At 35.6% G+C, this 22,429-nt stretch overlaps 1 protein-coding gene across 3 annotated transcripts in view; it reads left to right on the top strand.

Annotated features, from left to right (window-relative positions):
• TET2 (tet methylcytosine dioxygenase 2) overlaps nucleotides 1-21,133 on the top strand; it is a 130,133-nt gene extending 109,000 nt beyond the window's left edge. For all 3 annotated transcript variants that reach the window (XM_002815025.6, XM_063723560.1, XM_054554230.1), the window contains 5 exons: nucleotides 913-1,063; nucleotides 3,033-3,122; nucleotides 10,945-11,082; nucleotides 13,933-14,287; nucleotides 16,408-21,133. In XM_002815025.6, coding sequence (XP_002815071.3) covers nucleotides 913-1,063; nucleotides 3,033-3,122; nucleotides 10,945-11,082; nucleotides 13,933-14,287; nucleotides 16,408-17,879 — 2,206 coding nt within the window. In that variant the 3' untranslated portion in view covers nucleotides 17,880-21,133. The remainder of the gene's footprint in view (nucleotides 1-912; nucleotides 1,064-3,032; nucleotides 3,123-10,944; nucleotides 11,083-13,932; nucleotides 14,288-16,407) is intronic.
• The last annotated feature ends 1,296 nt before the right edge of the window (nucleotides 21,134-22,429 follow it).

The following is a 22,429-nucleotide window of genomic DNA, read 5'->3' on the forward strand; positions in this document are numbered from 1 at the left end:
AATAATTATTTATTTATATCACAATATACATACATTAATTTAAAAAAATTTACCGTGCTACCTATTTTTTCTTGTAAGTTGTTTTATCTCTCTTTGCTTACTTGTATGTTTGTTTATTGTCATTAGGATATATCAAACTAGGGCTATAAAGCTGTAGTACTGTATTTTAGCCAGAAACTAGGAAGCACTCAAATGCCCATCAATGGTAGAATAATTCATTTGTCACATTTTTATAAGATGGAATATGGTACTCAATGAAAATGAATAAAGTACAACTACATGCAGTGATTTGGATGGATATCCCAAACATAATGGAAAAAGCAGATAGATACAAATAAGCTTATATTATATAATTCCATATACCTATGTGTGTATCAAGTATAAAAGTAGGCAAAACAAGCCACTGATGGTGGCACACACCTATAGTCCCAGCTATTTGGGAGGCTGAGGCAGGAAGATCACTTGAGCCCAGAAGTTCAGGTTCAACCTGAGCAACATAGCAAGACCCCATCTGTAAAAAGAAAGCAATATTAACATAAAAATAGGCAGAACTACCATATTCTTAGAGAAGTTACTGTTAGGGAGACAGACAGTGAGTGACTGAAAGGCAAAATGAGGGGAAATTCCAGGGGATAGTAAATATTTTGTTTCTTAGTGTGGGTTCTACTTACCTGGGTATTTTCCATTTGTAAACTGTAAAATTAACTGCACTTTTCTGTATGTGTATTATATTGCAATAAAATTGTTTTAAAGTCAATTGAAATAGTTCTGTGTGTGGTTATGCCACAGCTTAATACAGAGTTAGATTAGACTTCTTTTCAAACTCATTTTGCATACAGACACCTAGAATATCAGCTGCACAGCCTATATAATGCTATCCATAGCAATGAATTTGGTCTTTTGATTTTTCAGGAGAACTTGCGCCTGTCAGGGGCTGGATCCAGAAACCTGTGGTGCCTCCTTCTCTTTTGGTTGTTCATGGAGCATGTACTACAATGGATGTAAGTTTGCCAGAAGCAAGATCCCAAGGAAGTTTAAGCTGCTTGGGGATGACCCAAAAGAGGTTTGTTTACTTCCTGATGTATAATCACTTTATTTTTCATAGAGAATTCATTAGCATAGATGAAGTAAACAATATGACATATCTTGGTAAGCTCTTATTAATCAAAGTTTTTCCCACACTTTAGATACACACTATTTTTTAAGTTGGCATAATAATCATATTATGCCAAAATAATAGATAAAATTTGAGCAACAAAAACTTCCTCTTTGGTCTTTTATGTTAATTCCAAAGTTTTAAAGGGGTGTCACTTCATTGTTAAAACTAAATGAGAATTGGTGATGTTTTTCATATTTTGACTCTGAATTATGGAAGTTACATAAGTACTACATTCAGAAAAGACCATTTTTAGTCACATTTATGTGCAATGAGATTCAAATAATTTAAAGTCACTGTAATGAATGCATTTAAGTAACTAAAACATTTAGATTTTAATATAACTCTGTAATGGAAATAAATGGACATTGATTTCTCACTGAAGTCATTGGTTTTTGTCTTGTATCTAGAATACATATTTGTTAAAATATAATTTGCAAATTGATTGATAAATTTAACAACTTTTGGGTGGCATGTAGTCTAGAGTATAGATACTTCTTGACTTATGAGGAGACTACATCCCTATAAATCCGTTGTAAATTGAAAATCCATTTAATACCCCCAATAACCCATCCTAAAGTAAAAAAAAAAAACTAAGCCATTATAGGTCAGGGACTGTCTCCGTACTAATTGAATGATTAGAAAACCTCAGTATATTTAGCATTTAGATATGACCACATTTTCAGTCATTCTATACACTTACAATTATCTTTTGAATTTCGAATACAATTAAAATATTTCCATACTATAGATAACATTGATGAGTCCCTTTAAATGAAGAATTTGTTAACCTTATTAAGCTTTCACTTACTATTATAGTCACAGTTAATAAAGCAAGTGCAAAAACTCCTGAAATCACAATATAAGTTTTTTAAAGGATGTTTTCAATAATTAAACTTTACTTAAATGTGCAAGACATCATTTCATAAGACAAGAACATGAATATTAATAACTTAATGAAAAGTACTGATTTTGCATGCTCTCATTTTAATTTTCTACAGATAACTTTTTTTTTTTTACCACTGTTTTATCAAATGATAAATGTTTATCACTTTCATGAGGTTTAATGTAAACCAAATCCGGAAGATACCAAGTAACTTATTGCCTCTGTTGGGCAGGAGAGCTCTGTTCAGAAACCTCCTCACCTTCTAAAATTTACGTCTCTGCCAGGTGGTTATGTCTCACAACTTTTTTTTTTTAGAGAAATATCAATCTGAAATGAAGACTTCTAAGTATAAATGGAGCAGCTAAATATGATCACCTACCATTTTTTAACAGCACATTACTTGGAAAATCTGTTCTTCATGAGCAGGGCAGGTGGGGGTGTAACTGAGCCTTTCCCCTTTCAAGTAAATTCTGCAAACGTTTTCATGTATCCTGCATTCTAGTTCTGAAGCATTTTATCCATATTTGAAGTGTCCAGTAAATTTTAGTTGCTCTATGGAGAGATCATTTCAAATTTTTTAAATACTATCTTTATAAACATGAAATATAAAGATTAGAAATAGACAAATTAAGCTAAATAAGTTCTTTTAATAGTTCATCTTCCTTGGTAGCTAAAAAATGTGACCTCTTTAAGACCATACGTCTTCATTCCCCTAACCCTACTCCTGGCACAGGCTTGTGTGTATAAAATGCAAAATATCCACATGCAGTTAGAAAATCAATCTTATGAAAAAAACAAATAGCTAGATATTTACTAGCACATATAAAATTAAATGATAGTCATGTTTTAAAGATGCTTTATTTAGTAATAAAGGCACCGTATATTGTGTTTGGGATTCAAAATGTAAGGGGAATAATCTAACTGATAGTCTCTTTTACATAGAGAAAATGGACTTAGAATTTAATATGTAGAATTATTCACTTTATACAGGAAGAGAAACTGGAGTCTCATTTGCAAAACCTGTCCACTCTTATGGCACCAACATATAAGAAACTTGCACCTGATGCATATAATAATCAGGTAAGTTTAAATAATCATTGGCAGCAATTGTAACAACTTACTTGTTACTAATGACCTACCTATGTCCAAAAATATTTTTGAAACAATGATTTTTAAATATTATTCTAACTTTTCCTCTTAATTGTTGAAACCACTGCAGTGTTCAGTTTCGAGTATATGAAAATTATACCATACAAAAGTACTTTTTTTTAGTCTTTTAGCTGTAAAGACATGCGCTTTTAAAAGTCACAGGCTTTTCTATCTACTAATCTTGTTCTCATATGAATAATTTTGTTTCTGTAAACAGACTATGGAGATTACATCAAAATTATGTGGCCCAAGCTATAGGTTCTAACCACCTATTTTTACTGCAAGTCTATAAGTATAAATGAGTATTCATAAGAATTTATAGACTTACAAATACTCATGTAAAGCTATGCATATACTAACATTGTAAGTATATATATTTGGGTCCAGATGTGTCAGATTTTGCCAGATCTTCCTTTTTTGTTTGACCTTGACTTCATACATCAAGCAAAAACATTTTTTTTTTCTATTTTACATGTGTATTCTAAACTATAGCTAGTTAAGACAGGTAGATGATTTGGTCAGAAATCGCTCATCTTGAAGGCAAAAAACTAAAATCTTCACTGCTTCAGTAACATCAACAACAAAAGCATTAAGCGAAAGTCTATTACAAACCAAACACTGTGTTTAGTCACTGGGGACATAAAGGTGAGCAGTGCCATCTCTGTCTGTCTTTAAGAATTCCGTCTTTGCCGGGTACGGTGGCTCACACCTTTAATCCCAACACTTTGGGAGGCCGAGGCAGGTGGATCACCTGAGGTCAGGAGTTCTAGACCAGCCTGATCAACATGGAGAAACCCTGTCTCTACTAAAAATACAAAATTAGCTGGGCGTGGTGGCAGGCGCCTGTAATCCCAGCTACTCGGGAGGCTGAGGCAGGAGAATTAGCTTGAACCTGGGAGGTGGAGGTTGCAGTGAGCCGAGGTCGCACCATTGCACTCCAGCCTAAGCAACAAGAGTGAAACTCCATCTCAAAAAAAAAAAAGAATTTCATCTTTAACTGGTTGTGGTAGTTTATGCCTGTAATCCCAGCTACCCAGGAGACCAGGAATCTGAGGCTGCAGTGAGCCATGATTGCATCACTGTGCTCCATCCTGGGTGACAAAGATGACCCTGATTCTTAAAAAAAGCAAAAAACAAAAGAATTCCTTCTTTAGTGGAGACAGAGACATATAAAATAAATAGCAGTTTTAGAATTACACAATTCCAGCTGGAATAGAAGTATGTGCACATTTCTAAAAAAATTTTTTTTAAAAAACCCTGAAAGTAGACTAGATATCACAAGCGGCCTTAGATGCTAAATAAAGGTCTTTGAACTTTATTCTGTAGGTAACCATTGGGCTGTTTCAAGTGCGTGTTGGGGATGGAGGGGTAAAGTGATTTAATTTGTATTTTGAAAAATTTACTTAAAAGCCAAGTAAGGGAAATACAACTTAAATCTATGTAAGATTAGAGAGAGAAGAAAGCTATTGCAAGCATTGGGCAAGAGATTTTAAGGACCTAAAGAAATGGCAGGAATTAAGTATGTACACTAACTAAGGTGGAGCTTAGAGAACTTTGTGACCAGATGTATAGATAAGAAGAGAATTTGGAGATCCAACAAATTTCCAGTTTGGACAGGTAGTTCTAATTACTAGTATCAGAAATCGGTAAGAAATAGTAAGTTTTGGGATGGGGAGAAGATATCAAAATTTTGGACATGCTAGGCTTCTAGGTTAATTAGATGGAGAATCAGGAGAAAAATTCAGGCTAGCACTGTAGATTTGAGAGTCAGAATGCCGGCAGGACTTAAGGTTGAATACATAGGAATGAAAGGAGGTTTTCAAGGTAGATATTATAAAGAGGACAAAGGGCTGATGATGGGATTCTGGAGCCATCAATCATTTTAGGCATGAGTGGAGGAAGAGAAGCCAATGAAGTAAGAACTGGGGGAGGGAGTAGAAGAAATGGAGTAGGAAAAGTGAAAGAGGGAGATGGATGGATGGAGGAAAGCTGGAGTGATGAGAAGACACCCAGAGCAGAGTATACAGGAGCAATAGGTATGGGGCTCTGGGATGGGTGCTCTGTCATTTACTTGATAATATTAAAGACTCTTGTGGGATTAGATTAGTTTTCACAGCAGACATGGACAAGGGACTAATCCTAAAATGATTTAGCTACTCTTCTTTTCCACTGTGGACTTTAACAGTCCCAAACAAACTTTTTTTTTTTTTTTTTTTTTTTCCCGTTGGAACAATAGAGGCAAATTAAACGGTGGTCTATTTGTAAGTTATTTTATGTAATAAATTATGTTTTTAGAAATGTGTGTGAATATCTATGAAAAGTGTTTTAAACACTATTAATAGTTGGATTAATACTGTTATTTTGTTTAGCTAGTATCACAAAGTATAAGGAGTGCTTTGATACTGTTGTAAAAGTTTAATTCTCAGCAAGAACTTCTGAAATAAATCAGGCTATAAAAATGAAGTGAATGAGTCTATGTTGCTAGATTTAAAGTTGGGTCATTTTCTATTAAATGAATTTTTAATAGGTGCTGTTAATCAAATGGCTTTACTTGAGGAAAGAGGCAGAATAACAAAGCATTGATGTTCTTTTTGCTCCCTTAATTCTTATTATGGACTGTCTCATACTTGAAACTATTTTTTATATATTTCCTAAAACTTAAGTACCCAAAATATGAAGCCATCAAATATGTTCAAGTTACAACAACATGAGTAGATGTAATTCCCAATATGTGTTTTAATATTTATATATGAAACAATGTGTTGATGTAATGTCTAGATAAATTAAGTCAATTAATAGTTGTAAATGGATGAGATGCTTCTGAATGGATAAAATATTTTTATATTGCATGGTAGGTACTATTGGTAATATTCATCCATGTATGTTAGTATGCTTTAGAGATCAAAATAATAGCCATGTGATGTTTCCACACAGTACACAGGAAGACCATTTGATGTTATAGATGCTGTCATAAAACCTACTATTTGATCTTTACCTCCTTTCCCCAACTGAGTGTATTATCTCTATTTCTCACATCTGAATATTCTTCCTTGCTTTATTCCTTGATTTCATGAAGTCTTATTGCTAAAGTTTAATTGGCTCTCCACAGCATCTCTTCTGTCAGTCCCATGGAATTAGAGCTTCAGTTTTCTCCACTTAAATGTCCTTTCTTCATGTGTATCCAGTAGACATATATTTGGCTCTGTCTTTTCTATGCCTGCCTTACAATTTAACAGTAGACCTGAAATAGCAGGTTTGAATCTCAAAATCGTGTGCTATTTATCATACATGAAGATGACATTTTAGACAAATGCTTCTAAGAGAGCTTTCTATGAAGATGGAAATATTCTCCATTTATGCTGTTCAGTGTAATAGGCACTAGCCACATGCGGTTATTATTTAACAGTTGATATGTGGCTAGTGTAATTGAGTTTAAATTAATTTAAAAATTAACAAAAACAGCCACATGTGGATAATGGTTACCATAGTGAACAGCACAACCTTAGACCATGAGAAAGCTATGCATTTAGAATTGTCTTCCAGACATTTAGATGGATTTCCAGTAATTCATTCACAAAATCCTGCATGATATTTTTTAGGAGATGGCGTAAGTGTAATTTCTAGCTGATTGTATATCTGTTTTTGTTCAAGGAACAGAATAAAGCTAACTAGACCACATAATGAACTGAACAGCCACAAAGCACACATCTATGTTAAAGAGTAGTTGGTACCTTCATTTTCCTTTGGCCAAAGTTTTATGAGGTTAGATAGACAAATACATATATGAATCCAACAGTAAATAATATGAAGCCACCACAAACTTTTATCATAATGCAAGTTCATCTTCTAGCCATGATGGAGTAAACAGAGACTAGATATGCCTTTACACATTTAAGAAAAAACTGACAAAATATATGAAACAATGGTTTTTAGACATAGAATAAGAAATTCAAGAGACAGTGGCACCAGAGAGAAAGGAAGTAAAAAGGTGAACCTATAAATACCCCAGTTTACTTCCTGAAGAGAGTATTAGGCCCCAGTGTAGCCAGTAGGAACCCAAACACACCCAGCATTATCTCTGTATTAAGGAAACAAAGTTCAAAATTTGGAGAGGCCAAGGTGACGAGAGTTCACTATTCAGAATATCAGAGAGGAGAGAGTGTTATTGAGAGGAGCTCCAGAGACCTGCAGAGGGTTCTGATCCAGTCTTCAGCTGAGTATTAAACAGCACATGCATGTGAAAAAACTGCCAAGGCTAGGTAGGGAAAGAACCATCAGAAGAAGCAGGCAGAATAATCCCTTGATCTCACACAGGACCTGGAATAGTTCTTGATCATACCAGCCAGACGGAGAAGACTTCATAAACTATTCATAATTGTATTGCCTTGGTAGTAGAAGTAAATTTGGCTGTTCTGACCTCATCTAAAAATGCTTAAAATGAAAACATAGAAGGACCAAACTGATTCTAAGTAATTTAACTGCATCCCAGTACAAAAAATAAAAAAAAAAAAAATCTACCAACAAGGTAAAATTTATAATCTAGCATTCCATCAGAAAATACAGGGCATACAAAGAAAAAAGAAAATATAACCTTTACTGGGGAACAGGCAGAAATCAATCAATAAAAATAGTCCCAGAACTGACATATGTGATACAATATGTAGATAAGTTCATTAAAATGGCTATCATATTTCATATGCTAAAAATGCCAGAGGAAAGCATGAGAGTGATAAGGAAAGATCAGAAGATATTAAAATACCCTACAATGACCTTCTAGAAGTGAAAAATATATATCTAGATTAAAAATACACAATGTGGAATTAACAGATTAAGGAACTTGAAGACATAGTAATAGAAATTTTTCAATATAAAGAAAAACAAAACCAAAAAAAATGAATATATAAAAGACCTATTAGCCAATATTGTTACACTAATATATGTGTAATTGTAGTACCAGAAGGAGGTGGGAGACAGAAAAATATTTAAAGAAACAATGGCCAAATTTTTTTCAGATTTGTTCAAAACTGTGAACCCACAGATCTCAGCAGCTCAGCAAACCCCAGATTAAAAAACGAAGACATAAAGACTATCAAAAATTTATAATCAACTTGCTTACAATCTGTGATAAAGAGAAACTCAGAAAGGGAAATGGAGAAAAAAGGACATATTACACTAGGTGGGAAAAAATAAGACAGGAGACTTCATTCAGAAAAAGGCAAGAGAGAAGATATAAGAGAAACATCTTTAACATACTAAAAGAAAAAAGACTCTCCACCCAGAAATATATAATCAATGAAAACAACTCTCAAAAAAGACAGCAAAATAAAGAATATTTTTTCAGACATACAAAAGCTGAAAGAATTCACCACCAGCAAACTAGCACTTTAAAAATGTTAAACGAAATCCTTCAGGAAGAAAGAACATGATACCAGACAGATATCTAGATCAACATAATGAAATGAACAGTATCAAAAATAGTAAACATGGTTAAAAGACTTTTAAAAAAATGATAACTTGCTATCTTAAAAATATATTAACAATGTATTATGAGGTTTATAACACGTAGAAGTAGCACAGAAGCTGAGGAATTGAAAGTATATTATTGTAAAGTACTTATATGATATGTGGACTGGGTATATTACTTGGCTGTAAACTGTGAGACGTTAGAGTACTCTGTATACCTTAAACCACTAAAGAAAAAAAAAGTATATAGCTAATCAGCCAGTAAAAACAGAAAAATGAAATCAATCCAAAAATGTTTTTAAAAATATATAGGACCAAAAAAAGATAAATATAAAAATAAAACAAATAGCAAGATGGTTTATTTAAACCCGACTATATCAATAACCACATTAAATGTAAATGGTTTTAACACCCCTAATTATAAGGCAGAGCTTGTGATATTGAAAAAAAAGCAAAAACCAAGAAAACCACTTTAAATATAAAGATACAAATAAATTAAAAAGATATTTTTAACACAAAAAATGATGTTGAAAAGACATAACAGGAAAAAATATGATTATTGCAGTAGGTGCAGAAAAACCATTTGATAATATTCAACGTTCATAAAAGGAAACTTTCTCAACCTATTAAATACATAAATGGAAAGCCAAAAGTTAATGCTATACTTAGTGGTGAAAAACTAATACTTGACCCCTAAGATAAGGAACAAGACAACAATGTCCATTTTTAACCAACTACTTCTATTCAACATCAAACTGTAAATTTTAGAAAGTGCAGTAAGGCAATAAATAAAGCAGTCAAGACTGGGTAGGAAAAAATAAAACTGTACTTATTTGCAGATGACATGTTTGTCTACATAAGAAGTCTCAAAAAATCTACCAGAAAATGAAATTAATATATGAATTTAGCAAAGTTGCGAAATACAAAATTCAAGTGTATTTTTATATACTAGCAATAAATAAAACAAATCAAAATAAACCATTAAAATAGCATCAAAAATATAAAATTCTTAGACATAAATTTGACAAAAATATATAAGATTATATACTGAAAACTAAAACATTGCTGAGATAAATTATAGAAAACTTCAGTAACTGGAGAGATACACTATGTTCATGGATCAAAAGACTAAATATTATTAAGATGTCAGTTCTCCCCAAACTAATCAATATGTTCAATACATGATGTTTCAAAACCTCAGCAGGTTTTTTGAAAGAATTGGACAAGATGGCTCTAAAATATATATACTTGGAAATGCAAAGGACTTGGAATAGTCAAACAATATTTTAAAAGAAGAGCAGAATTTGAGACTATATATTGCGTGGTTTTCAGATTTACTGAAATCTATACTTGCTACTGTCTGTCAAGACAGTTTGATATTGCCCAGGCGCAGTGGCTCACGCCTGTAATTCCAGCAATTTCGGAGGCCGAGGTGGGTGGATCACTTGAGGCCAAGAGTTTGAGACCAGCCTGGCCAACATGGCAAAACTCTAATAAAAATACAAAAAATTAGCGGGGCATGGCGGCGCGTGCTCACAGTCCCAGCTGCTTGGGAGGTTGAGGCCTGAGAATTGCTTGAATCCGGGAGGCAGAGGTTGCAGTGAGCCCAGATCGTGCCACTGCACTCCAGCCTGGGTGACAGAGTGAGACTCTGTCTCAATAAATAAATAAAATTTTTTAAAAGTTTGATATTGACATACCTACATACACACCATTATACACAAGTGGATCAGAATAGAGAATCCTTAAGTAGACCCAACATATATAATATGGTCAATTGATTTTTAACAAAGATGATTCAATTGGGAAGAGATAACCATTTTATCCAGTAGTATCTGAACAGTTGGAAAGCCATAAGGGAAAAAAGGTAATCTTTACCCTTAATTTTACACCATTTATAAAAATTAACTCCAAATAAATCCATTTATATGAAATTCTAGAAAATGAAAATGTGTAGTGATAGATTAGTAGTTGTCTGGGAACAAAGCAGGAAGCATGAATTATACAGGGGCATGAGGAAATTTTTAAGAGTAATGATTATGTACTTTATTTTGGTTGTGACAAATATATATCAAAACTCAAATAGCATACTTTATGGCCTCAATAACACTATAAAATGAAAACTTTACCATGTCAAGATATTTGCTCTATTTTGTGTCATTCCATTTTGTTTCTGGATATAAAGTTCAAAACATTTTTTTAAAGTTCTAAATGGTCTAAATACTAGTGAGTTTTCGGTGTAAGAGTAAAACTAACTACTTTCCCATTCACACACACTTTTATTTTTCAGATTGAATATGAACACAGAGCACCAGAGTGCCGTCTGGGTCTGAAGGAAGGCCGTCCATTCTCAGGGGTCACTGCATGTTTGGACTTCTGTGCTCATGCCCACAGAGACTTGCACAACATGCAGAATGGCAGCACATTGGTAAGTTGGGCTGAGGACAGCTTAGCAGCTGTTGAGTCTGTTCTCACACTGCTAATAAAGACATACACAAGACTGGGTAATTTATAAAGGAAAGAGATTTAATTGACTCACAGTTCCACATGGCTGTGGAGGCCTCACAATCATAGCTGAAGGCAAATGAGGAGCAAAGTCACATCTTACATGGTGGCAGGCAAGAGAACATGTGCAGGGGAACTCCCCTTTATAAAATCATCAGATCTCATGAGACTTACTCTCACGAGAACAGCATGGGAAAGATCCGCCCCCATGATTCAATTACCTCCCACTGGGTCCTTCCCAAAACACATGGGAATTTTGGGAGCTACAATTCAAGATGAGATTTAGGTAGGGACACAGCCAGACCATATCAGCAGCATCTCATATTGAGGAGCAGAACACTGGAATTTAGTAGCATTTGGTTAGAGTAATATGTTGTCTGCAGGTATCACTGGACAACAATATTTTCATGAATGAATTCCTGTTGCAAAGTGACCTGCTTTGGCATAACAAGCAGTCTCATGATAGGTTGGCACATTAGTTTCCTGTCAATTGTGTTGACAAGCACATGAGAATCATGGAAATCCTTGGTGTTAATCTAAACCAGTGACTATGCATTGCCAGTTACAGTTAACTGCCAGGAAAATCTCGAAATTCAGTGCCAGTTACCTGGTAGATTGTAATCAGTTAAGCAAAAAGCCATATACAAGCCATTCACCTTACAGAGAGAGAAGCATATTCACCTTACAGAGAAGCATAAATGAGAAACACATCATCATTGTCACAGTAACTGTGGTAACCTATTGTAAAAGATTCACAGTGCAAAAGAGCCTGACTACATATTACAGTGGGTAAAATGGATCGGTCTTGTAATTGGAGGCAGTGGTGAGGGGAAAATAGATATGTTATATATATATATATATATATATATATATATATATATATATATATATATGTTCTATACCAACAAAGGGTTCAGGGTATAATTTTGCATGTAAAGGGATGACCCAGAGTAGAGATAAAGAACAAAATACTCTGTTGAAAAAACTATAAATCAATCAACCTAATGAATTATCAACATGGATGTAGGTGTAGTTGAAGAAGATGGTCGGTGAGAATATGGAAATAGATATCAGGAATTAAAGTCATATTCTAGGGCAGAAAAGCATTCCTGGAGGTATTAGATGATAGCTGAAGTAATTTGAAGAAGCTGGTGTGAAGTTTTTTGTTGAGAAGCAGAGAAGGTATTCATTTAATGGTCTAGATCAGAGATTGGAAAACTCTTCTCTATAAAGGGCAAGATGGTAAATATTTTAGGGACTGCAGGCCACATAGGATTTGTCACGTTGTTTGGTGGGTTTTTTTTGTTTGTTTTGTTTTTTAAAAACTCCTTGAAAATGTAAAAACCATTCTTAGTTTACTGGCCATACAAACACAAGCTGTGAGGCACATTAGCCATAGGTTCTGGTTTCCTAACTTCTGATCCAGAAGAACAAACACAAGGCCTACCAACCACCCCAACATCTAAAATCATCACTAATCATGTACTCAGCACCTGCTCATTATTAGAAGGCTATGCTAGTTTCTGAAAAGCAGAAGTAGTAAATGATAACTGGAGCTACAGTGCATCCTAATATAACCATGTTTCATTCCAGCAAGGTGACAGAGAGTAAGATGATGAGAAGGATGTTTAGAATCAAGAAGAATTTGCCTCTGATAGAGCGTGGGTTCTGTGAAGTAAAATGGAAGGAGCACTAGACAAGAACTGAATAGGGTTAAATATGTATGGGAAAAGTAACAAGGTGCTCAGAGACATGAATTTGAAGACTTTTCTGTGCAGGAAGTGACAGGCTCATTAATACCATCTCATGTTGAAGTTATTTCTAAAGTCAGTCCATTATGATCACATTTCTCTCAAGAATATCTTCTAATTTTATTTTAGATCACATTAGATCACATTGTCTCCATTGATCAAAAACACTAAATACTAAAAAGCTAGTATTTAAAAACCACCAATAATCTTTTACCAAAGCTAGTGTAATTGTGGTAACTGAAGCAAAAGGTACCATTTAATTATCAAAGCAACAGAGGTAGCTTTCCTCCCTCCACCCCTTACCCTTTTCAGAGTACCCACTTATATGGTCATATTTCAGAAAAGAAATGAAGAAAAGAGAAAGTTAGGTTTGACAGAGTACAAAGGAGGAGAGAAAAGAGAGTGAAAATAGTATTAAGTTGCATATTACCTATATCAGCCAAATCTTTACCTTTTCATTTTTTATATTTTTACTTCAGTTATCTTACAGAAATTTCTTAAACAGAGAATTAGGTGTCAGGTATGTGAAAAGACATGAAATTTGTGTTCAGAAGTATGAGATGAGGCAAATGTGATACTACCAAAAACAGAGGAAGTCATTTCGTAGAAAAAACTTTTAGCCTGTTTTTGAAGAGGCTTCACATCTAGCACATCTATTTTTGAAGTGTGAAAAGCAAGAGAGTGCTTCATTTTGGGGGAGTGTTGCTTCTTCCCATAGACAGAAACATATGTGAAGAACAAGGGTCACCACAGGTAACTGTTCCTGATAGACTCAGAGAAAGGGTGGGTGGGCAATGTCAATTTGTCTTATCTCCCTGTACCATTTTGACGCTATTTTCATTAATAACAGGTAGAATGGTTTTATGGTAATATATATGTCATTGATCTGGATCAACTAGGCCACCAACACAAATCTGGATACTGAGAGGAGAAAGATACATACACACACACACACACACACATATACATACATTTTCTTTGGGACCTGTAGTTGAGGCTGTAATGTCTTACTTCCCTACCAGGTATGCACTCTCACTAGAGAAGACAATCGAGAATTTGGAGGAAAACCTGAGGATGAGCAGCTTCACGTTCTGCCTTTATACAAAGTCTCTGATGTGGATGAGTTTGGGAGTGTGGAAGCTCAGGAGGAGAAAAAACGGAGTGGTGCCATTCAGGTACTGAGTTCTTTTCGGCGAAAAGTCAGGATGTTAGCAGAGCCAGTCAAGACTTGCCGACAAAGGAAACTAGAAGCCAAGAAAGCTGCAGCGGAAAAGCTTTCCTCCTTGGAGAACAGCTCAAATAAAAATGAAAAGGAAAAGTCAGCCCCATCACGTACAAAACAACCTGAAAACGCAAACCAGGCTAAACAGTTGGCAGGTAAATTTAATGTAAAGCATTTGTAGATAAATGTGTTGTGTGGTATATTAAAAATGAAAATTATTTTGGTTTTGCCCCCATCAACTTGTAAGTTCTGGAGTACACATGCGGGATGTGCAGGTTTGTTATACAGGTAAACATGTGCCATGGTGATTTGCTGCACAGATCAACCTATTACCTAGGTATTAAGCCCAGCATCTTCCTGATGCACCCCTACCAATAGGCCCCAGTGTGTGTTGTCCCCACTCCCCCACCATGTGTCCATGTGCTCTTATTGTAAAATGAACATTGTTAATTTTGGAAAGCTATATCAGTCATGGTCTTAGTTCTGTGCCGGAGTCTTCTCTAAAGTAGCAAGGGCCAGGCTTTGTTCTCAGAGATGGTAATGAGATATTGCACCATCAACATGGAAAACATGAAAAAGTCTGGATTTTATTCTATAATAAACAGCAACGTTTTTTTAACAGGTAAGTGATACGATGAAATTCATTGTAATTTGGCAGTAGGCCAAATTAGTAGAGGAGCTAATAGTTTGGAGATAAACACAGTAAACCAGAACTGAGGTAACAAGACCTTGAATTTTGTTGGTTAGTAGCAAAGATATAGCAAAATGATGCAAATGAGGTCTTCCAAAATGGGAAAAAGACAATCAATACATTAGTGACAAAACATTGGAATAAAAGAGAAGAAAAGTTTAAAGATGACCCCAAGTTTTAAACCTAAACTTAACCTACCGTTTTAGGTTTCTAAAACAGTACTATTTATTGAAATAAGTTTGAAAATATGATTGAGAGAAAGAGAGGGGAGAATTTAAGAGAGAGAGAGGGGAGAATTTAGACATGTTGAGTCTGTGGTTTGGGAGGGGTTCTACATGTAGATTATCCTACAAAACTTTTACCCATCTAAATAGATTACAGCTGTAGTAATAACAATAGAACATTATTCATGAATACTAAGTTATTTTCTTTCCATAGCCTCTTGCTTTATGTCTGCAGTTTGTAAAAAGAAAAAAAAATCCAAAATTTGGAGATGGTATTGGCCTGGCCATTAACAAAAGCAAGCCAGTTTGCTTAAAACTAGCCATCTTTGCTGCTTCATGAAGTCAAATTTCTCTACTGATTCATTTCCAAGCTCAGAGGAACTAAGTTAAATAATTTAGAATATGCTAAAGATGCTTGATAAGTGTTTATTGATTGGTTGACTTACACTAAGTAAATACTGTTCACTTAGGTTAGCTGTGAAATATAATCAGATAGAACTTTGCCTCTGCTCCCTTTTAACTGGCTTCTGCAGGTAATAATCCCTTCTGTTCTCAGAACTGCCATTGCAGTTTCATCTATTTGTTCTTAACTCATATGACTTTTTAAAATGAGGTCAAAACAGAAGTATGACTTTTAAAAGTTTCACTTACAAAGCTGAAAGTTTCTTTAAAGTGTTATCTACAACTGTGTTAACTTCCTTTCTGGAAAGCCTGCTCATAAAGTAGCATTTGTTGATTATATAAGATGCTTTTTGTGTTTAAATGCATGTCATTCTTTTTTTCACAACATTCCCGAATCTTACTTATTTTAATTATGTAGCAAATTCCATTGCATGCCAGGCAATGAAGAAGTAAAGTAAAATAAAACATTGTCCTTCCCATTTAGGAATTTACTTACCAGTGGGGGTGAAGAGAGGGCTAAAAACATAACTATAATACATTGTGAGTATTGCTTTATCAGATCTATCTTTGCAGTTGAGTATTACAAAAGCACTAGAAGATGAGGTCACAGTGGTCCCTTGAGGAAGGGATGACTACACCAAGGAAGGATAGGGAGGAGGGAGGAAAAAGGAGGCACTTCAAGCAGAGGCATGTTCAGAAGTTCCAAAGAACATTTTGCTCTCAATGGCTTTGGATGTTTATTTCATTTTTTTCACTAAGTTCTGCATTTCTAATGCCTTAGACAAAAAATTGTGCTGGACAATGATAGAACCCTGACTTTGCTCTTATCTTTGCTTAATTGGTGTTGTATATTCCCAGTGGAGTTTCTTACCTACATTTAAGTATCCTCACTAGCCTTCATAAAATAATCATCAACATCAAAGATATCTGTTTCTGTTCTCTCTTACCCTGTCCACAGAACTTTTGCGACTTTCAGGACCAGTCATACAGCAGTCCCAGCAGCCCCAGCCTCTACAGAAGCAGCCACCACAGCCCCAGCAGCAGCAGAGACCCCAGCAGCAGCAGCCACATCACCCTCAGACAGAGTCTGTCAACTCTTATTCTGCTTCTGGATCCACCAATCCATACATGAGACGGCCCAATCCAGTTAGTCCTTATCCAAGCTCTTCACACACTTCAGATATCTATGGAAGCACCAGCCCTATGAACTTCTATTCCACCTCGTCTCAAGCTGCAGGTTCATATTTGAATTCTTCTAATCCCATGAACCCTTACCCTGGGCTTTTGAATCAGAATACCCAATATCCATCATATCAATGCAATGGAAACCTATCAGTGGACAACTGCTCCCCATATCTGGGTTCCTATTCTCCCCAGTCTCAGCCCGTGGATCTGTATAGGTATCCAAGCCAAGACCCTCTGTCTAAGCTCAATCTACCACCCATCCATACACTTTACCAGCCAAGGTTTGGAAATAGCCAGAGTTTTACATCTAAATACTTAGGTTATGGAAACCAAAATATGCAGGGAGATGATTTCAGCAGTTGTACCATTAGACCAAATGTACATCATGTAGGGAAATTGCCTCCTTATCCCACTCATGAGATGGATGGCCACTTCATGGGAGCCACATCTAGATTACCACCCAATCTGAGCAATCCAAACATGGACTATAAAAATGGTGAACATCATTCACCTTCTCACATAATCCATAACTACAGTGCAGCTCCGGGTATGTTCAACAGCTCTCTTCATGCCCTGCATCTCCAAAACAAGGAGAATGACATGCTTTCCCACACAGCTAATGGGTTATCAAAGATGCTTCCAGCTCTTAACCATGATAGAACTGCTTGTGTCCAAGGAGGCTTACAGAAATTAAGTGATGCTAATGGTCAGGAAAAGCAGCCATTGGCACCAGTCCAGGGTGTGGCTTCTGGTGCAGAGGACAACGATGAGGTCTGGTCAGACAGCGAGCAGAGCTTTCTGGATCCTGACATTGGGGGAGTGGCCGTGGCTCCAACTCATGGGTCAATTCTCATTGAGTGTGCAAAGCGTGAGCTGCATGCCACAACCCCTTTAAAGAATCCCAATAGGAATCACCCCACCAGGATCTCCCTCGTCTTTTACCAGCATAAGAGCATGAATGAGCCAAAACATGGCTTGGCTCTTTGGGAAGCCAAAATGGCTGAAAAAGCCCGTGAGAAAGAGGAAGAGTGTGAAAAGTATGGCCCAGACTATGTGCCTCAGAAATCCCATGGCAAAAAAGTGAAACGGGAGCCTGCTGAGCCACATGAAACTTCAGAGCCCACTTACCTGCGTTTCATCAAGTCCCTTGCCGAAAGGACCATGTCCGTGACCACAGACTCCACAGTAACTACATCTCCATATGCCTTCACTCGGGTCACAGGGCCTTATAACAGATATATATGATATCACCCCCTTTTGTTGGTTACCTCACTTGAAAAGACCACAACCAACCTGTCAGTAGTATAGTTCTCATGACGTGGGCAGTGGGGAAAGGTCACAGTATTCATGACAAATGCGGTGGGAAAAACCTCAGCTCACCAGCAACAAAAGAGGTTATCTTACCATAGCACTTAATTTTCACTGGCTCCCAAGTGGTCACAGATGGCATCTAGGAAAAGACCAAAGCATTCTATGCAAAAAGAAGGTGGGGAAGAAAGTGTTCCGCAATTTACATTTTTAAACACTGGTTCTATTATTGGACGAGATGATATGTAAATGTGATTCCCACCCCCCTTACAACTCTACACATCTGTGACCACTTTTAATAATATCAAGTTTGCATAGTCATGGAACACAAATCAAACAAGTACTGTAGTATTACAGTGACAGGAATCTTAAAATACCATCTGGTGCTGAATATATGATGTACTGAAATACTGGAATTATGGCTTTTTGAAATGCAGTTTTTACTGTAATCTTAATATTAACTTTTATTTATCAAAATAGCTACAGGAAACATGAATAGCAGGAAAACACTGAATTTGTTTGGATGTTCTAAGAAATGGTGCTAAGAAAATGGTGTCTTTAATAGCTAAAAATTTAATGCCTTTATATCATCAAGATGCTACCAGTGTACTCCAGTGCCCTTGAATAATAGGGGTACCTTTTCATTCAAGTTTTTATCATAATTACCTATTCTTACACAAGCTTAGTTTTTAAAATGTGGACATTTTAAAGGCCTCTGGATTTTGCTCATCCAGTGAAGTCCTTGTAGGACAATAAACGTATATATGTACATATATACACAAACATGTATATGTGCACAGACATGTATATGTATAAATATTTTAAATGGTGTTTTAGAAGCACTTTGTCTACCTAAGCTTTGACAACTTGAACAATGCTAAGGTACTGAGATGTTTAAAAAACAAGTTTACTTTCATTTTAGAATGCAAAGTTGATTTTTTTAAGGAAACAAAGAAAGCTTTTAAAATATTTTTGCTTTTAGCCATGCATCTGCTGATGAGCAATTGTGTCCATTTTTAACACAGCCAGTTAAATCCACCATGGGGCTTACTGGATTCAAGGGAATACGTTAGTCCACAAAACATGTTTTCTGGTGCTCATCTCACATGCTATACTGTAAAACAGTTTTATACAAAATTGTATGACAAGTTCATTGCTCAAAAATGTACAGTTTTAAGAATTTTCTATTAACTGCAGGTAATAATTAGCCGCATGCTGCAGACTCAACAAAGCTAGTTCACTGAAGCCTATGCTATTTTATGGATCATATGCTCTTCAGAGAACTGAATGGCAGTCTGCCTTTGTGTTGATAATTATGTACATTGTGACGTTGTCATTTCTTAGCTTAAGTGTCCTCTTTAACAAGAGGATTGAGCAGACTGATGCCTGCATAAGATGAATAAACAGGGTTAGTTCCATGTGAATCTGTCAGTTAAAAAGAAACAAAAACAGGCAGCTGGTTTGCTGTGGTGGTTTTAAATCATTAATTTGTATAAATAAGTGAAAGAGTTGTATAGTAAATTAAATTGTAAACAAAACTTTTTTAACGCAATGCTTTAGTATTTTAGTACTGTAAAAAAATTAAATATATACATATATATATATGAGTTTGAAGCAGAATTCACATCATGATGGTGCTACTCAGCCTGCTACAAATATATCATAATGTGAGCTAAGAATTCATTAAATGTTTGAGTGATGTTCCTACTTGTCATATACCTCAACACTAGTTTGGCAATAGGATATTGAACTGAGAGTGAAAGCATTGTGTACCATCATTTTTTTCCAAGTCCTTTTTTTATTGTTAAAAAAAAAAAAGCATATCTTTTTTCAATACTTGATTTCTTAGCAAGTATAACTTGAACTTCAACCTTTTTGTTCTAAAAATTCAGGGATATTTCAGTTCATGTTCTCCTTATGCCAAGATGTCACCTGTGTTTATGTAAAATCGTTGTAGGTTAATAAATATATTCTTTGTCAGGGATTTAACCCTTTTATTTTGAATCCCTTCTATTTTACTTGTACATGTACTGATGTAACTAAAACTAATTTTGTAAATCTGTTGGCTCTTTTTATTGTAAAGAAAAGCATTTTAAAAGTTTGAGGAATCTTTTGACTGTTTCAAGCAGGAAAAAAAAATTACATGAAAATAGAATGCACTGAGTTGATAAAGGGAAAAATTGTAAGGCAGGAGTTTGGCAAGTGGCTGTTGGCCAGAGACTTTTAACTCTCTAAATGAAGTTTTTTTGATCCTGTAATCACTGAAGGTACATACTCCATGTGGACTTCCCTTAAACAGGCAAACATCTACATGTATGGTGTGCAATCGATTGTACAATTACATTTTGGCCTAAATACATTTTTGCTTACTAGTATTTAAAATAAATTCTTAATTAGAGGAGGCCTTTGGGTTTTATTGGTCAAATCTTTGTAAGCTGGCTTTTGTCTTTTTAAAAAATTTCTTGAATTTGTGGTTGTGTCCAATTTGCAGACATTTCCAAAAATGTTTGCTTTGCTTACAAACCACGATTTTAATGTTTTTTGTATACCATAATATCTAGCCCCAAACATTTGATTACTACATGTGCATTGGTGATTTTGATCATCCATTCTTAATATTTGATTTGTGTCACCTACTGTCATTTGTTAAACTGCTGGCCAACAAGAACAGGAAGTATAGTTTGGGGGGTTGGGAAGAGGTTACATAAGGAAGAGAAGAAATTGAATGGCATATTGTAAATATCAGATCTATAATTGTAAATATAAAACCTGCCTCAGTTAGAATGAATGGAAAGCAGATCTACAATTTGCTAATATAGGAATATCAGGTTGACTATATAGCCATACTTGAAAATGCTTCTGAGTGGTGTCAACTTTACTTGAATGAATTTTTCGTTTTGATTGACGCACAGTGATGTACAGTTCACTTCTAAAGCTAGTGGTTAACTTGTGTAGGAAACTTTTGCAGTTTGACACTAAGATAACTTCTGTGTGCATTTTTCTATGCTTTTTTTTAAACTAGTTTCATTTTCATGAGATGTTTGGTTTGTTTGTAAGATCTGAGGATGGTTATAAATACTGTAAGTATTGTAATGTTATGAATGCAGGTTATTTGAAAGCTGTTTATTATTATATCATTCCTGATAATGCTATGTGAGTGTTTTTAATAAAGTTTATATTTATTTAATGCACTCTAAGTGTTGTCTTCCTGAAGTTTTTTTAGTGCTTGAATGACTGCCACCTCAATGAAGAAAAGGGAATAAAAAATAATTTTTAAAGACACTTTTAAGATAGTTAGTCGTATGTTAAACTATATCTAAGATAATACCCAAATTATTAAGGCCGAAGTATTTCTCTGGTGAAATGGTGTAGATATTCACTCACTTTTCCTTCCAACTAACTTTTTAGTGTATTCACTTTGCATGTGTAGACAGTGTAAGTCAGATATAGAGTAAAGCACCTCTAATCTTAGATTGTCCCCTCCAGTGTTTTGTGAAGGGTTTCAGGATAGCAGGTGCACTAAGGTTGAATTCATATTGCTTAGAACTAAGGCCTACTCTGTTTTCAGACTCTCACCTTCCACTTCTTGCCTACTCTTCTTAAGGGAAGATACTTCTTCCTGTACATCCGAAAGGCAGAGTGGTAGGCTGGAGGAATGGGGAGAGGTGGCCTGGAAGGTATCAGACAAATATACTTGTCCTCATCTAGTCCCACATGGCTTCAAGGAGCTTGAGGCTAAATCGTCCTCATCTCTACCCATTCTCTGCCATGTGAATCATCCCATACATAATATCAGTGCACTGCAGCTGAAACACTTCCTAGAACCACAAGATGCTAAACAATAGTTGTAGGAATCTTCCAGCCCTCCATTCCTTCCCAAATTGGCAGAGAAATCATTTTCATCATGCATGAAGTAAAGGAATTCCCTTTCTCACATTTCTCTCTGTTCAGCCTGGGCCAAATCTGATTCAAATAGTGAAACCCAGGAAATGACTACCATTTAGTAACCTCTGAGCTTATTGACTGGGAGATTCCTCCAGGACTCTGCAAGCCAGGATATTAAGAGCAGCCACAACATCACTGTTAAAACACAATGATCTAATGACTTGGCTTTTGTTTTAATTTCAACCCTCTGAGCACATGGTCAACCCTCATTTCACCATCCATCATCTGGCTGAACCTTGGGAACCTCCCACTCCACATTTGCAAGTCTCCACTGCCCAGGGCAGGGAGAATTTTAGACTCTACAAGCTCAAAAGCCTTTCCTGCTAGAGCCCTATTCTGCTAGGATCTCTACTAGTGGAGGCTGGTGATGCTAGCACACCATAAATGAACATGTGGGAAGGCCTGCTGGTTCTGAGCCTGCAGGTGGACTTGAACAGGGGAAACAGCTGGAAATGACAGACGAGCCAGCATTCACAAAGCTTTATTGGCCCCTTGCCTCTCCTGGAAAGACATACCAAAGACAAACCTTTTCTTGTAGGTGA

Source organism: Pongo abelii, chromosome 3, assembly GCF_028885655.2.
Source record: "Pongo abelii isolate AG06213 chromosome 3, NHGRI_mPonAbe1-v2.0_pri, whole genome shotgun sequence".
NCBI classification, from domain to species: Eukaryota; Metazoa; Chordata; class Mammalia; order Primates; family Hominidae; genus Pongo; species Pongo abelii.